The sequence below is a fragment of the Meles meles genome, chromosome 9, assembly GCF_922984935.1.
Source record: "Meles meles chromosome 9, mMelMel3.1 paternal haplotype, whole genome shotgun sequence".
Lineage (NCBI taxonomy): Eukaryota > Metazoa > Chordata > Mammalia > Carnivora > Mustelidae > Meles > Meles meles.
In genome coordinates, this window is record NC_060074.1 from 43,680,868 (window position 1) to 43,698,098 (window position 17,231).

Below are 17,231 nucleotides of genomic sequence, written 5' to 3' on the forward strand. Positions count from 1 at the left end.
TGGACTCTGAAAAACAACCTGAGGGTTTTGAAGGGTCAGGGGTGGGAGGTTGGGGGAACAGGTGGTGGGTGATGGGGAGGGCACGTTTTGCATGGAGCACTGGGTGTTGTGCAAAAAGAATGAATACTGTTACGCTGAAAAAATTAATAAAAAGGGGAAAAAAAAATGGAAAAATGTTCCATGCTCCTGGATTGGAAGAATAAATATTGTGAAAATGTCTATGCTACCTAAAGCAATCTACACATTTAATGCAATCCCTATCAAAATACCATCCATTTTTTTCAAAGAAATGGAACAAATAATCCTAAAATTTATATGGAACCAGAAAAGACCTCGAATAGCCAAAGGAATATTGAAGAACAAAGCCAAAGTTGGTGGCATCACAATTCCGGACTTCAAGCTCTATTACAAAGCTGTCATCATCAAGACAGCATGGTACTGGCACAAAAACAGACACATAGATCAGTGGAACAGAATAGAGAGCCCAGAAATCGACCCTCAACTCTATGGTCAACTCATCTTCGACAAAGCAGGAAAGAATGTCCAATGGAAAAAAGACAGCCTCTTCAATAAATGGTGCTGGGAAAATTGGACAGCCACATGCAGAAAAATGAAATTGGACCACTTCCTTACACCACACACGAAAATAGACTCCAAATGGATGAAGGACCTCAATGTGAGAAAGGAATCCATCAAAATCCTTGAGGAGAATGCAGGCAGCAACCTCTTCGACCTCAGCCGTAGCAACATCTTCCTAGGAACAACGGCAAAGGCAAGGGAAGCAAGGGCAAAAATGAACTATTGGGATTTCATCAAGATCAAAAGCTTTTGCACAGCAAAGGAAACAGTTAACAAAACCAAAAGACAACTGACAGAATGGGAGAAGATATTTGCAAACGACATATCAGATAAACGGCTAGTATCCAAAATCTATAAGGAACTTAGCAAACTCAACACCCAAAGAACAAACAATCCAATCAAGAAATGGGCAGAGGACATGAACAGACATTTCTGCAAAGAAGACATCCAGATGGCCAACAGACACATGAAAAAGTGCTCCACGTTACTCGGCATCAGGGAAATACAAATCAAAACCACAATGAGATATCACCTCACACCAGTCAGAATGGCTAAAATTAACAAGTCAGGAAATGACAGATGCTGGCGAGGATGTGGAGAAAGGGGAACCCTCCTCCACTGTTGGTGGGAATGCAAGCTGGTGCAACCACTCTGGAAAACAGCATGGAGGTTCCTCAAAATGTTGAAAATAGAACTACCCTATGACCCAGCAATTGCACTACTGGGTATTTACCCTAAAGATACAAACATAGTGATCCGAAGGGGCACGTGTACCCGAATGTTTATAGCAGCAATGTCTACAATAGCCAGACTATGGAAAGAACCTAGATGTCCATCAACAGATGAATGGATCAAGAAGATGTGGTATATATACACAATGGAATACTATGCAGCCATCAAAAGAAATGAAATCTTGCCATTTGCGACGACATGGATGGAACTAGAGCGTATCATGCTTAGTGAAATAAGTCAATCGGAGAAAGACAACTATCATATGATCTCCCTGATATGAGGACATGGAGAAGCAACATGGGGGGGTAGGGGGATAGGAGAAGAATAAATGAAACAAGATGGGATTGGGAGGGAGACAAACCATAAATGACTCTTAATCTCACAAAACAAACTGGGGGTTGCTGGGGGGAGGTGGGATTGGGAGAGGGGGAGCGGGCTATGGACATTGGGGAGGGGAGGCGAACCATAAGAGACTATGGACTCTGAAAAACAACCTGAGGGTTTTGAAGGGTCAGGGGTGGGAGGTTGGGGCAACCTGAGGGTTTTGAAGGGTCAGGGGTGGGAGGTTGGGGGAACAGGTGGTGGGTAATGGGGAGGGCACGTTTTGCATGGAGCACTGGGTGTTGTGCAAAAAGAATGAATACTGTTACGCTGAAAAAATAAATAAAATGGGAAAAAAAAATTTAACTACCCTTATGGATGTAAAGGGGTATCTCATTGGGATTTCAATTTGTGTCTTTCTGATGGCTGACGATGTTGAGCATCTTTTCATGCATTTATCAGCCATTTCTTAACTTCTTCCACTTTTTAAAAAATCGGGTCATTTGTCTTTTTATTACTGAGTTGTAAGTGTTTTTAATATGTTTTAGACACAAGTCCCTTGTCAGATCAATGATTTGCAAGTACTTTCTCCCATGCTGTGGGTTGCCTTTCTACTTTCTTGATGATGTCCTTTACAGCAAAAAAAGTTTTTAGCTTTGATGAGGTGTAACTTATTTTTTCTTTTGTTGTTCATATTTTCAGTGTCATATCTAAGGTATCATTACTTTAAGGTCACAGAGATTTATGCTTCCATATTCTTCTACAAGTTTTAGTGTTTTAGCTCTTCCTTATAGGTCTTCAATGCATTGGGGTTTGATTTTTGAATACTGTGTGAGGTAGGGATCCAACTTTATTCTTTTGCCCATGGCTATGGAATTGTCCCAGCACCATTTCTTGAAAAACTATACTCCCTCCATTGAATTGTCTTGGCACCTTGTTCAAAATGTCAATTGATTGTAAATGTAAGGGTTTATTTTTGGACTCTGAATTCTATTCTGCTGATCTATATGTCTCTTCTAATGCCAACACCACACTGTCCTGCTTGGTACAGCTTTGTGGTAAGTTCTGACACTGGGAAGTATTCACACTCTAACTCTTGTTCTTCTTCTTCAAGATGGTTTTGGCTTTTGAAGGTCCCTTGAATTTCCATATGGATTTTAGGATCAGCTTGTCAATTTCTTCCAGTAAGTCAGATGGCACTGTGATGGGAATTGCATTGAATCTGCAGGCCAGTTTGGGAATTCTTGCTGTCTTAACAATATTAAGGTTTTCAGTCCATGAACTTGATATATCTTTCCATTTATCTAGCTCTTCCTTAACTTTTTCAATGTTTTTGTAGTTTTCAGGGTCGAAATCTTGTACTTCCTTTGTTATATTTATTCCTAATATTTTATTTTTTGATGTTATTATAAATCATTTCTTAATTTTAATTTTTGATTTTTCATTGCACATGTATAGAAATAAGTTGCTTTTTGTGTATTGATCTTGTGTCTTGCAAACTTGCTGAACTTGTTTATTAGTCCTAATGATTTTTAGTGGATTCCTTAGGATTTTCTATATATAAGATCATGCCATCTACAAATGTAGTTTTGCCTCTTCTTTTCTAATGTGGATACCTTTAATTTCATTTTTTTCCCCTAACTGCCCAGGTGAGACCCTCCGATATAATACTGGGGAGAAAAGGTGATGTTAAGGGAAAAGCATACAGTCTTTTGCCATTAAATATGATGTTAGCTGTGGATTTTTTGTAGTTGCCCTTTATCGGGTGGAGGAAGTTCTTTTCTTTTTCCCTATGTCATTGATTTTCTATTATGAAGGGTTGCTGGATTTTGTCAAATGCTTTTTCTGCATGTATTGAGATGACATGGTTTTTGTCTTTCCTTCCAATGATATAATAGTATATTACATTAATTGATTTTTGGATGTTAAACCTAGGGTAAATCCCACTTGGTCATGGTGTATAATCCTTTTTTTATGTTGTTGGATTCAGTTTAGAGGAGACTTTTTATAATGTAAAACATAGCAGAGAAAGAGATGGAATTTTTACAGCAAAATAAATCCTGGAGGCTGGGCCTGAGGCCAGACCACCAGGCATCTTCCTATCATCTCTGCCTGCACCCACAGGAATCCAGAGCCTGCTTCAGCCCCACCAGGAGGAAGCAATGGCCCTGCATGATTCTACCCAGGAGAACAGAAGAGCTTAAAAGGGGAAAGCACAGGAGAGGGATGATGGAATGAGACTTCCTGGAATCCTAGAAGTGGACAGCTCTGACAATGAGAATCAGGATCTGCTCATGAAGGGGCTGCTCCTTAATCCCCACCCCAGGTCTCTGCAGAAACCTGCCTATTGCTCAGACCCAGCCTCTGGGCTGTCCTGGGACAGGGAGGGGTGTTTGTTAGGGCTTAACTTTGATGGCTGAACTTAACCTGGGGACCAGCCTATGTGCAAACTCCCTCCCCTCTCCACCAAAAACAAACAAACAAACAAACAAACACCCAAGGAAGAAACTCCATAATAATAGCAGATGATATGGCAAATAGTTAAATGCACAGCTTTTGACTCAGACATATTTGATCACAGTTTTGGCTCTGCTCTTAACAGCTGTGTGACCTTGAGCAGATGGCTCAACTTCTCTGAGCCTTAGTCCCTAAATCTGAGAAATGGGAATAACCACAGAGCCCAACTTATAGGGATGCTTTGAGGATTGCGTGGCCTAATGTGTCTGTCTGACGAAATGCTTATTAAGGGATAATTGTGAAATACACGTGTGGGTGGAACCAATGCCAAGTCTTCTCTACTGGAGAGCAAGGTGTTTAAAGGACAGAGACAGAAAAACTGGAGGCTTTGCAATTAGGAGGAAACTAGTAATTTGCCAACAGAGTGCAAAATGACTGTGTAAAAAGTTCCCATCAGTTTCTGTTATATTAAATGATAATTTTTTATCTACTTAGTTCTGAGAAACTGCCTTGGGCCCCATATTGCTGAAGAAAGCCCTCTGCTGAGATTCTGGAAGAAGAGGCCTCATAAGAATATCTATACCTGTGTCAGGAAATAAACCACTGCACTTCTATGAGGCTCGGAGAGTTTGGTGATATTCAGGGTTCATTTTACCAGAGCGAATCCAAAACCCTCTTATGAAGCATGGTTATTTTAACCCCCTAAGTCACCCAGGTGCCCCTGAAGCATGGTTGTTTTAAATCAAACCAACCTTTTGAAAATGCAGGAGCAGCAGCACTTTGGGTAGTGGGTCTTGAGGGAGGAGGGTTTGGGCAGGCTTTGCAGACTCTATGGGAGGTTTCCCATGGATGCTTGGACCTGGGCCTGGGGGAGAGCACTGGGCTGGGGATGGGGTGGGGCTGTCATTGGTTTGGGCATGAGATGGTGCCCAAGAAAGGCAAGGTGAGAGAAATAGGCCAGGGGCCTGGGATGGAAACTCGAGGAGACACAGAAGACACGGAAGGAGGAGACACAGAAAAAAGTGTTGGTGGGGTATTAGGAGGCCAGGGCTGTGGAAGTTAAGCGAAGACAGAGTTTTACAAGATGGTGAAATTTAACCACCTCGAACATGGCATAAAGAGCAATGGAACCGAAGTGTTTGTTGACAAAATGGATGTCAAAGAAAAACTTTCTGAGAGCAGTTTCTACGGAGTTGGAAAGCAAAAAACAGACAGTGGTGGGTTGAGGTTTGAGTGGGACAATGAGAACAGACTGGTCTTTTAAGAACCTTGATGGAGAATAAAGCAGGTGGCAGGGGTGACTGGGATGTGCCAGGTGCACGTGGCAGCTGCCCAACGGCTGGTGGAAGGAGCACAGACCCCAGGACCCCAGTGAAGCTGGAGACTGCCACTTCGTGTGGTGAGAGACTTGCTTGTGTGGTCTGAGCCCATCCCCAGCAGCCTGGTTGTCATGGTGATGGCGGGGCCGGCTGCCTGTTCCAAGGCAGATGATCTTGCTACGTGCACATCTGGAAATGGCAGGGACCCCCGAACTTCATTAGTCTGTTTCCAATAACAAATGCTGATCCCGGGCCACAGCAAGAGTGGCACCCTTGCTGACAGTGCGGTGTAGTCCCATTAGGAGGGGACGAAAGTGGAAGGCAAGTCCATTCAATCAGCACTCCCCTGCACCCAGGCCACCCCTGTTCCAGTTCAGAGGCCTGTCCATTATGCACGAGACCCTGGCACCTATCCATCACGCCAGCCAACGTCCCCACAGTCACCTGGCAACATCCATAGCCACGGACTACATGTCCGATCCTGCCAGCCCCCGCATGGCCGCATTCTCATGGGCAGTTTCAAATTATTGCTTAGCATCCACAGAGCAATTTCCATTTGCCGTTCTGTAGTCAGCTCCCCAAAACCCCACTGCAGCCGGCTCCAACAAAGCACGAGCTTCCCTCACGGAGGCCTACCGCGATGTCGGGAAGGCTCCTGCTAGATGGGGGACGAAGGGTAATGGTGTGGAAAATGCAGCTGCAGCCTGTCTGGTCTCATTCTTTACTGCCTTCCCCTCGTCCACAAACAACTGCCTGGCAGTGTGAGCTGCACCCAGTGGAGAGGAGGGCTCTGCTCCCAGGAGGAAGAGAAGAGAAGGGGGCTGCTCGTGGTGGGGAGGGAGGGGCATGCTGGGAGCTCAGACATTCCCGAAAGTCTAGAGGTGAAGGACTTTCCAGGCTGTTGAAGACAACGGGGAGGACGAGGGTGTAGGCAGGAGTGCTGGAATTCTGGAGCAGGGCACCTCGTCTCTAAGACCAGAGGACCCCACAGGCAGTTTTCAGGTTGTGGTCTGGAGTGGCCTGTGGGCTGGGGAGATGTGGAGGATGGACCTGGGTGTCCACGTGGTGGGCAGAAGCTCGAGGGAGGGGAGAATGCCTGGCACTCAGTGGCATCCCAGCTGGGAGCACTGTCCAGATGGGGAGAAAGGCCTGGCCTCTGTGTTCAGACAAACGTGTTTCTGGGTGCCAGCACTATCCCCAACCTGCTGTGGCTCTGTTAGAGCCTTTGTCATCTTATGCAAAACAGGGGAAGACCGATTCCTTCCCAGAGTTGCTGGAAGCCTCCCTGACATAGGAGTTGTGCCCCTGGGAACCTCTTTCTTTTGTTCACAGCTGTCCTAGGTGTTGGGCCTGCCGTCCCTGCCCTAGAGAGCTCAGCTTCCCAGGCTGAGCCAGGCTCAGTAGCTATCGTGCCCAGGCTGGACTTCTTCCCTGCTTTGCTGCTCGTGACGGGGTGCTTCTCATACGTTTCACGACCTTGGGAGACTTAACCTAAATGTTGAGGCATCAAGGGGGCAGTGAGTCACTGTGAGCGAGACTTTTTTTTCAAGGGGAGATTCTGGAATCCCTCTGATCCAGGCGGCAGTCACAAGGGGGCTGTCTATTGTAGCTGTCAGTGGTGGGCTTGGCAACCTCCTGGTTTCTTTGCACGTGGACTTCCTTCTCTATGCCTCAGTGTCTTTGGGATCGTGGAGCCTTTGGGACAGAGGATGAACCATGGCAGAAGGAAGGCTGTGGGCTTTGCCCAGGGGTGGTCGAGTGAGCAATGAGAAGCTGGTTGTGATGCCTCCAGTGTTCCTGTCACCTGTGGATGCCCTCAGCTTTTGGTGGCCAGCTTCATAGGCAGGTGGACAGTGCTCCAGCAGCTCCGGCCCTAGTGGCTGGGGGACTTGGTAAGAGCCTAAGCCAGAGGCTGGGTATGGGGACAGAGAGCTGAGGTGGCCCAGGACTGGCCCCAGCTCTCTAGGAAGGAAGCAGGGGCAGCCTGAGGGACAAGCCCAGGACTCGGGGGTGAGTGGGGACACCTGCTCCCATGTACAGCTGGAGGACGCACACAATGATCCCCCCTCCCACCACCATCTCCTGCTGGATGGGGTATTTATGCTTTCTCCAGCTCTGTCTGTACCTGGTATGGCTCAGGACGTTTGGGAACCCAAGGACCACTTCTGTTTGCTGCCCCTTAGGTGTCCTGGGAATTACCTAGGGATATGATTCATGCCCTCCAGCACCGTTAATTCCCCTGAGGGATGGCAGACTATTGCAATGCAGAGCTGGAGAGAATAAAGGTCCCGACTGGTCCCGACTCTGCCACCAAAGGCCTTTAGTTCTTACCGGAATAACACTAGCCCGTGGCTATGTTTGTGGGAATGGGAGCTTGGGCTGAGTCTCTTGGGATCAGCAACAGTGGGGCCGGTTTAGGCGGGAGGCCTGGAGACACCTGCTTGTCTCTCCTTTGCCGGCGGCCTACCCTGCACCAGGGCTCCCTCTGTGGGAGATGTCTGCCGACCCCTAGGCATTTCATTCCCCACCATCAGTCCTTCCCCCAGGGCTTCTCTGGCTCTCTTACGAATGAGCTTTTTGGATTCATCTTGTTCCCCACAAACTGGGGGGGGGGGGGGGGTGCAGATGAGAAGCCAGAGCCTGAGGGCAGGTATGGCAGAGAATGGCGGTGGGGGGCCCTGAGCTGGAGGCTATGCTCTCTGGAAACTGTTAATTAAGTCATTAAGGAAGTGGATGTTCAGAGAGATTAAGTTACTCGCTCAGACACACAGCCAGCTCAGGTGAACAGCACAGTGAGCCCCGAAACCACGTCTTCTACTCCCCAGGCAAGGTTTCTGATAACCTTGGGTGTGGGGCACCTTGGGTTACACACGCCCGGACTTCTCTTTGTCTCTTTTAGATTTCTGATCCTGCTCATAGTAACACCCGCCTTCACGTGTTCCTATGGGGAGGTGGGGAGGGACTTTCGTCAATGTAGCAACTTGGCCAGCAGAGGGAGTGAAATCTCAGAATCTCGGATTTAATAATGAATGAGTCCTCTTAAGAGTTTCTGAAATGACAGGGCAATCAAGGCTCATTTGGGGAAGAAAAGATGGAGCTTTCATTCTTTATCCAAATCATCTCTACCTGCTAAAAATGATGTATAATACATAAGGATCGAAAGTGATTAAAATCCTTATGAATTTAATCAGAAATTCACAGTTAACCACTATTTGCTTTGGTGCAAATTGATGTGGAATAACAATCATGTGTATCTGCAAATTTTTTTTAACTTGTGGGAAATTTGCTGGTGATTTGTGGGGGGAAGTTCGGGGGAGGGGGGCCTTCTAAAGGAGAGAAACGAAGGAAGGAAGCAGTTGAGAGCATGCTCCTCGGGGGCCCCAAACGCCGGCACTTAGCAGTTCTGTAGAAGGTCTTTGTTCATAAATTTCAAGCCTTTGCTATTTATTATTATGAACAATAGGAAATCCTAATAATAACTCCTATGTGTACCATTTGCTTCAACCAAGGAAAATTCTCTGAATTGTTTCTTACCTCTGAGTCACATGTTTGGGTCCAAAGCTCCTCCTCCCCCTTCCTTCCATACTTTCCTTCATTTTTTCCCCTAATTATTCCTCATAAAATCAGACCACTGAAGTTTTTCAAATACAGACATGTAGAGGGCAAAGAAAGACGGCTGCCCCTTCCTTCCCTTTCTCCCTTAAAGAAGATGTTCTTGAAAAGTGGAGACAGTCCTTGGTAAGGGTCCCCTGCGGGGAGGGGAAAGAAAAGGCCAAATGGAGAAAGATCGAGAATCCCTCACCATCCTTTCTGCGCTGGGGACTTTCTTGTAGAAGGTTTTTTCTGTGTCTCCGATCCACACCACGGAGGGCTGGAGCTCTCGGGCCACCTGCAAGGAGAAGGAGAGCCTTGGCTATAAATGCATTTCTCTCTTGGACCCTGACAGACAGCAGGACCCGATGGCTCCCCGAGATGGCTCTCGGGGTGGGGGTGCCCAGAAGGGCTCCAGGGCAGGACCGCACCCTTCCTGCACAGCAGAATGGGGGCACCACACGCCGGCACCATCCGTTCTTCCCTAGGACCCGGAGCCTTGAATTGGTTCGGCTTGAAATAAACCAGTCGGATTCTGCGGCAAACCGACGGGCATTTGGGCCTCGGGTTTAATGACAGCCTACTTGCTGCTCCCAGGTTCATTCAGACTCGCTCATCGTGAGAAAAGCTATTTCAGCACAAGGGGCCCCTGTGATGCCATTTGTTTGCTGCTGCGCGGCTGTGCCTTTGTGCCCAAGGTTTTGCCTGGAAGGTGGCTCTGAGCCCCTCCATGGTGGGCAGGGCTTCGCGCCAGCGCTGGGCCTTACCGTGGGCCTGGGAATAATTGCCACTCACTGAACAATCTCTTCAAAGAGGCCCCACGATAGCAAAGTTTGGGTATTTTTGCAACAATCTGTGCTTTGTGCAAAACCGTGACCAGATAAAAGCTGTCTCCAGCCACGGCAAATAGAGCCTTATGTACTCCTATTTTTATATATCTTAAAACATCATTAAGGCAGCTGGCGTGAGTTTTAACCAAGACGGGAATTTAGTAAATGACGGAAAAGTCACGAGGCGCATGTGGCCATGTCTATTCCTGCAGCACCAGGAGCCATGGCGAGCAGATCATGCCCGCATAAAGACAGGAGCGCGTGGAACCTGATATTGGTGCCAGTCTGAGTCCCGGGAGGTGAGCCTTCACAGCCCCACCCTCACCAGCACTTTTGGACAGAAGCAGACCAGCCGACCCCTGTTTAGTGGGCCTTAATTTTTAGACACAGAGCCACAGAATTTAAGAATCCAGAATTGCACATTGTCGTCCCAGCTCCTGGGGGGGTGTGGTGGGTGTGACCTTCACGGGTAGTCAGTGAGCAGCTGTGGGCCTGGCCGGGGCCACACGTGTCACCCATGGCAGCACACGCACCGTCGGGGCCAACGCTGACGCGGCATGGAGTCCACACCCTGGCCGCTAGATGACAACTCGTTCACGCCATGGCTCTAGGAGGCAGGTGCCTCTGCTCATCCAGAGTTTACAAATGGTGAAACTTAGCTGAAAGACTCAAGGGGACCTTGTCCAAGTTCACACAGCTGGAGAGTGGCAGAAGCAGGCTGCAGAGCTGGCTGGAAGCACGGCCATGTCCACGGGTTCCCTCCTGTACCCAAGCCAGACTCTGGGGCCCCCTCCCCAGCTGTCCATTCTCTGGGCTCCTTGTCGGCCCCTCTACTTTACAATGCCCCTGGCCGGCTGCAGAGGGCGGGGCCCACAGAAGCATTGTTCTGCTAAAAGCTATTTTAAGTCCAAAGCTTCCCTACTTCCAACCCCCAAAGAAAATAAGAAAATGAGATGCTGGGTTTTAAGCTTCTTAGAAAAGACACACTTTATAATGACAAAGGCAAAACCTTATTCTTTTCACTCCCTTGGAAAAATCGTAGCTTTGGAACAGAAAGCTGCAGCGGAACAGTTTCCACATAAACTGTCGTCTCCTGTCTTTGGCTAAATCGTGTGCTCGCTGGGGCAGCGGGCCTCCCCCCTTCTGTGTCCACTTGGCAAGCGGCAGCTTTTCCACAGCCCACTTTCTTAATGGGAATTGCAGATGCGAGCACCGAGAATTGCTGTGGGACTTTTCTCCTGCTTCTAACGAAGTAAGCCACCTCAATGGTCCCAAAATGCAGGAGTCTTCTTAGCTGGGACAATTTCGAGACCAGCAGTCTCACTTCCAGTACCTGGTTTAAAATTGTTTTGTTCATGGCATTGCATTGAACGTGCCCGCCCACAATTGTCCCGTGAACTTGTCTGCGCCGTTGGGCTGGTGGGGGAATTCCGTGCTTCCTGTAAGCGTGCACCTGCATCTGTGAAGGAATGGCTTTGACGGGACCGTTCACCTGCTTTGGGGCCCACGGTGCTGCGTAGAGGACCTTGGTGGTGACGTGGTTTGGCAGGGCTCAGTACTTATCAAATGAAGAAGATGTTTCCCCAGTGAGTGTTTGACAATAACAATACAAGGAATAATTGTGGGCAAAGAGCCTTGATCTCCAGGACTTCACTGCTATCCTCACTCACCATGTGCCCCATCCTGTGCCAAGCACGTCCCAGCCTCCCCCCCTTTATATAAGAGGTCACTGAGTGGGGGGGGCGGGTAACACGCCCATCAGCACTGGAGAAATGTTGGAACCTGGAGTCAGACGTGGCTCTGCCTGACGCCCCCGGGCCCTTCTATTAACCAGGGGTCACATTGCCATGTCACCGTGGTAGACAAGATGTCTGGTCAAAAGCATCTCAATTAACCCATTTCCTTCTCTGTCCCCTGCCATTCCAGACAGAAGAACTCTAAAACCATTACTGTCTTGTCCTCCCAGGTGTGCATTTTCCATTTTCCTGAACTTCCACAGTGGCGAGCTGGCCAGAGGACACCGGGTGATGGCGCTTAGCTCTGGACAGAGAAGGGAGAACGGAACCTGGGTCCTCCCACGCGGACAGCTTCTCCCATCAGGAACCATCTAAGGGATGAGACTCTTCCTTGGAGAAAAGAAGACTCAAGGCGGCAAGGGAGCTGTTTTCAAACAGTCGACGGGTTGTTGTGGGAGGGATAGGTTGGCTTTACTGTTTTGACTCCGAATGTGGAAGGAGAGCTGTTCTCACATGTTCCTTCATTAGTGCCTCTGGAGGAGCTCTGATGTGCTAGGTACTGTGCTTGGTGCTGAGGTCCCTGCCCTCAAGGCCCTGTCTGTGGGCAGGGAGGGAAGCTTGTGAGGGGGCCCCAAGGAAAATGGGGTGTCAGCAAGGACCACTAATGACAGAAAGAGGGAAGAGTGGGTCAGGCAGGCCACCAGGAATGGAGATCGCAGATAAAGTTTAGAGCAGACTGAACTTCTAGTGGTCTCTAGAAGATCACAGAGCTGAAGAGGGGGACCCACTGGCCATGCTGGGGACAGGAGCCAGGGCACAGGGCTAAGTGTGCCCTCGTGGGGATGCATGGGGTCACAAAGGCATCACAGAGGCTGTCACCATGCTATGGAGCTTGCTTTTATCCTGGAAGCTGTGGAGGGTCTGTAAGGGACTTGAGTCAAGAACTTCGATCCTAGCCGTGTTCTAGAAAAATCCCTCTGCCGGGTGTGTAAGGCATGACAGGCTGGACAGCTGTTCCTGGGGAACTGGGAATTGGTTGGTGGGCATGTGGGACTGGATGGCAGGGGCTCACAGTGAAGGAAGAGAGTGGAGGAGCCCAGTGTGGGCTATGGAATGGGGTCAGGGGTGAAGACGCCGATGGAGCAGGAGGGCTCAGGCTATGGCGTAAGAGCAGCCCCAGAGAGAACAAAGGGCACAGAAGAGAGAGCTGTCCCCTGAGCCCAGGGAGGTCAGAGATCCAGGCAGGCAGAATGGGCAACTGTGGCCAGCACTGGCCTGAAGGTCTGGCATTCTGGAGGTCACTGCTGGTCTTGGCAGGGCATGGAAGGGACAGAAGTCGGGTGATGGGGGCTGAGATGTGAATGGTCAGAGACTGAGACAGGGAACATTCTTTCAGAAGGATGGGGGTGGTGCACGGAGACCAGGGGTGGCATGGAATGGGAGGGGAGTCAGGAGAGGATGACCTCAGAAGGAGAAGGGCTGTCCTCCTCCTCCAGGGAGCAGGAGGGATGGGTGGTTACTGGTGCATGCTACACGTCTATGAGACAACAGATAGTTAGAAATACAAAGGGCGGACAGACTGAGATTTGAAAACATGGAAATTGGTGGAATTTTGGTTCTTTCTTATTGTTATTGCAAGAGCAGTATTCATTAACAAATTTTTGGAATATATATTCAGACACCAAGACAACACTCCTTGCCTCCTCCATTCCAGTCACTCATTAAACATTTCCTGTCCTTACAGACCGTCTTCAATGTGCGTATTTGCCAAAATGAGATCATTCCTCAATCAAATCAGATTGTTCCTCACATTGTTCCTGCATTACCTTCTGGCTTACCCAGTGTGAAATTTATTTCTCCAACATAATTTTAACATGAAGTCCCATAATTTATTGATCGATCCTCCTGTTTTTGCATCTTTGGGTGGTTTCTGCCTTCTTACGAAATTAAACAGTGGTTCGATGAGCTGGGGGGACACATGACGGGTGCTTTCCTTAGAACGAGGCCACACCCATAGCTGCTGAGACTCAAGGCTTGTGTTGTTCACGTTTTCCCCCGCATTGTCAACCTGTCTTCCTGGAGAGTCTCTTCTTACACTCTCTCCAGCTGTGGAGAAGTGGATCTGTTTTTCTACACGCCTCTCCTTAACGAGTATTAACAATAAAAAACTCTTTGCAAATTTGTTAATGAAAAATGGTATCCTTTGCTCTTTTGATTTTCATTTAGCAATGAAAAGGCTTCATTTAAATTACCACAGATAGTTTGAGGTCCTGGGCAATTAGATGTAATTAATTCTTAATTGAACTTTTCGGAAGTTCCACCGGGCAGTGTGCTTCTGCTGCCAGTAGAGGGCTCTTTAGTCCTATCACATTTAACTTCAGGGTTTCAGTTTTCCGTCCGTCCTGGAATGAAGATGGGACTTCCACCGAGTGTTTTTTTTTTCAAATTTTGGGGAGCTCTATCGATCAATTAAAGGCCTCTCCTTCTACCCGAGTTTGATGGCTTTGATGTTTTGCAATCTCTAAAGAAACACTGTCAAACATTCACCGTCAGAATGAGATTCTCTTGGGTTACGATATGATGGCTCCACAATGAAAATTGTTTGTGTTTGGCATGCTTGAATTACCAATATGATTTGTCCGAATGACTCCTGGAAGCTTTGAAAATTCTCTCCGAAAATGTCCTACTTTGCTTGCCTTAGAGAAACTGATGAAAAACCAGCGATTTCCCCCCTAATTGTTGAGTCTCAGTTTACCAAACAGAAAAGGACCACCCGCTCATCCGTCCAACCACACATCTACCCACCCATCCTTCCTTTCATCCATCCAACCATCATCCATCCACTGTCCAACCACACATCTACCCACCCATCCTTCCTTTCATCCATCCAACCATCATCCATCCACTGTCCAACCATCCATCTACCCACCCATCCTTCTATTTACCCTTCCTTTGTCTATTCATACATTTATCTACCCCTGTACCATCCACACGTCTACCCACTTGTCCATCCATCCATCCATCCATCCATCCATCCATTTGCTGTGGTGAGATCAAGCTGTGATGTATCAAGCTCAGTGTTGGGAGACAGGAGCGTCTGGGGACTGCGAGACATGGTCCCTGCCTGCATAGAACGTGTAGTTTCTCTGTCTGAATGGGCGATGCTGGGCACAAGGAGGCAGCCAGCCGTGAGCTGCTGCCATGCTGGGGAGGAGTTGGAGAGGTGTGGGTTACTTGGGGAGAGGGGAGGCTCACGTTCCCAGACTGGAGTCACTTGGATTCCATTTAAGTACTTAAAAAGTGAGCACATTTTGTTCTGTATTTCCACTATTTAAAAATATTTAAAATTTAAATTTCCTTGCATTAACTTTTATGAGATTGCAGAAATTACTTCAAGTCCTCACTGGGTGTTAGCTGGGAAAACCATACATGATACTCAAAAGAAGCACAGAGGTGTGCTAAAGGGTCAGGAGCCCAGGTGGGCTGACCCTGCATGGAAAGGAAGGTAAACTGAGGCAGAGGAGAGGACCAGGAGGGAGCCAACATACAGGTCTAATTGATAGACTGTGCCAGATGCCATAAGGGGAATCGGGTCCGTGCTGGCCACAGAAAGACATCGACGTCATTGCTGATTGTTAGGCTGTATTCAAGGGGTAGGTGTCTGAATTCTGGCAGGCACTAGGCTTACAAATCACCTGGACTTCCCTTTGGAGCCCTTCTCCTCCCCAGCTCGCTCTCAGCCATACTAGGGCTAATGGTATCACACAAAACCGCCCTCTGAGCTGACTCTGAGCAGCAAAGGGGTTAACGCCTGTGTGCACGGCCATCCTCAACTTCCCATGGAACAATCTAGCCACACCCAAGGTCTTCCTTGCTTTAGGTGTTTCCAAAGTGGTTAACAATCCTTTAATACCTGTGGATTGACCCTGGTCTTAGCCCACCCTCATTAGCCTTCCAGGGAACAAGAGCAGATGGACATGGTATTTACAGTGATTTATAGCCCACAGAATGTCTGCACATCCTTGCTGGCAGACATTGCTTGGGGCACCCACGGTCCAGGGCCCTCCCTCCCTGCGGAGTCCACTCAGCCCTCCATGGGCATGTGGAGATGTTCTGTAGCTTCTGCTCAGTTTGGCTGTGAAACTAACAGTGCTCTAAAATATAAAGTCCATGCTAAAAAAAGATGAAAAACAAAACAAAACAAAACAAAACAGCCCCCCCCCCAATCCAAAAAAACCCATTCTGAAGTCCATGGGCATTCCCTTCCTCAATCTGAAACCATCTCCATGACACAGTGAACAGTGACCTGGCCTCGGACGGCAAACCCATTTGGGACTTAAGGTCACCAGCCCCTCTCTTCTCTTATTTTCATCCCTGGTGCTTCACCAGAGCTCCTAAATTCTGTGTCCGTCCCGTCTTCCCCACTCCTCCATTCTTTCGCGGGAGCGGCTCTGTGGTTTGGGGTCAGATGTGCTATGTGTTTGCTTTATCCTGATTGAATTCCATCTTGTGAAGGTGACTCCCATAATTATTATATTTATTACACATCTGTGTGCTTGCAAAAAACCACCCACAAACAACCACGATGTCTCTGTTTGGGTTATTAACTGGGAGTATAGGTTTCCATGAGCTATAGAAACACAATTGGCTGGGCTCTCCATCACCTGACTCCTGGACCAACTGTTTGTACCAGCACGTCTGGGCAAGATGTATTGGCACGCGGCAGCAGGCTGTTGGCTCTGAGCCCAACAAGGAGCCCCTGGCGGGTGATGCCAAGGCACAAATGGAATCATAACTTCTTTTTGTCCAGACGTGTAGGCCGGTATGGGCCACATGGTCTAGACGTGTCACCCCTGGGTGTGGGGGGTTGTCCTCCCTCCAGGTCTAGCTCTCGCTGGAGGAGAGGGAGGGCTCAAGGACCACAGGGAGAAGAAAACATCTCTCTCAAAACCCAGAGCATGAGACAGGAGTTCTCTGCCTGGTCTGCCTTCCTGGCTCTGCGGGCCTCCTCTCGGCCTTCTTGTGGGAGGACTAGAGGTTCAGGAGAAGAGTTTGCTGGACAAGAGGAAAAGAGGGAATCCAGAAGTCGTGGAAATCCACCGGGGGGCCAACAGCATGTGATAGCTTCCAGTTCCTCACCTACTCATGCTAAAGTGTCCCCAGCTGACACTTTGACACAAGAAGGTCCTTGCCCCTTGGGTTACTCACTGTGAGGGCATGGCTGCCACAGGCTGGGCATGACAGAGGCTTCCTTTCCCCAGCAGCCCGTCGGGAGCCACGTGACAGCTCTGGGGTCAGATGTGGGCTAAAGTCCAGATGCCAGCCTCTTTGTTCTTTTGTAGTTTTGGTCAAATTAACTGAGCCTCACTTTTCTTGTCTGCAAAACGGAGACTTTAATTCCCACCTCATCTGGGATTGGTGCGGTTGAAAAGGAAAGTGTGTATAAAACTCCTTCTCATGTGTCAGACTCCAGGCAAGATGAGAATCCTTCCTGCTTTTCCATCCTGATTTACCATCATGAAGACCCAAGGAGGCTGGTGCCTTGCCTTGATAACTCCTTTCTTTTTTTCTTTCTTTCTTCCTTTCATTTTAAGATTTATTTCTTTTAGAGGGAGAACAAGAGCGCGGGGAAGGAGGGGGCAGAGGGAGAGGAAGAGTGAATCTTT

At 48.4% G+C, this 17,231-nt stretch overlaps 1 protein-coding gene across 1 annotated transcript in view; it reads right to left on the reverse strand.

Annotated features, from left to right (window-relative positions):
* Positions 1-17,231, reverse strand: part of IQCA1 (IQ motif containing with AAA domain 1) — a 155,881-nt gene that overhangs the window by 21,952 nt on the left and 116,698 nt on the right. The window contains exon 16 of the mRNA XM_046019656.1: positions 9,211-9,297. Coding sequence (XP_045875612.1) covers positions 9,211-9,297 — 87 coding nt within the window. The remainder of the gene's footprint in view (positions 1-9,210; positions 9,298-17,231) is intronic.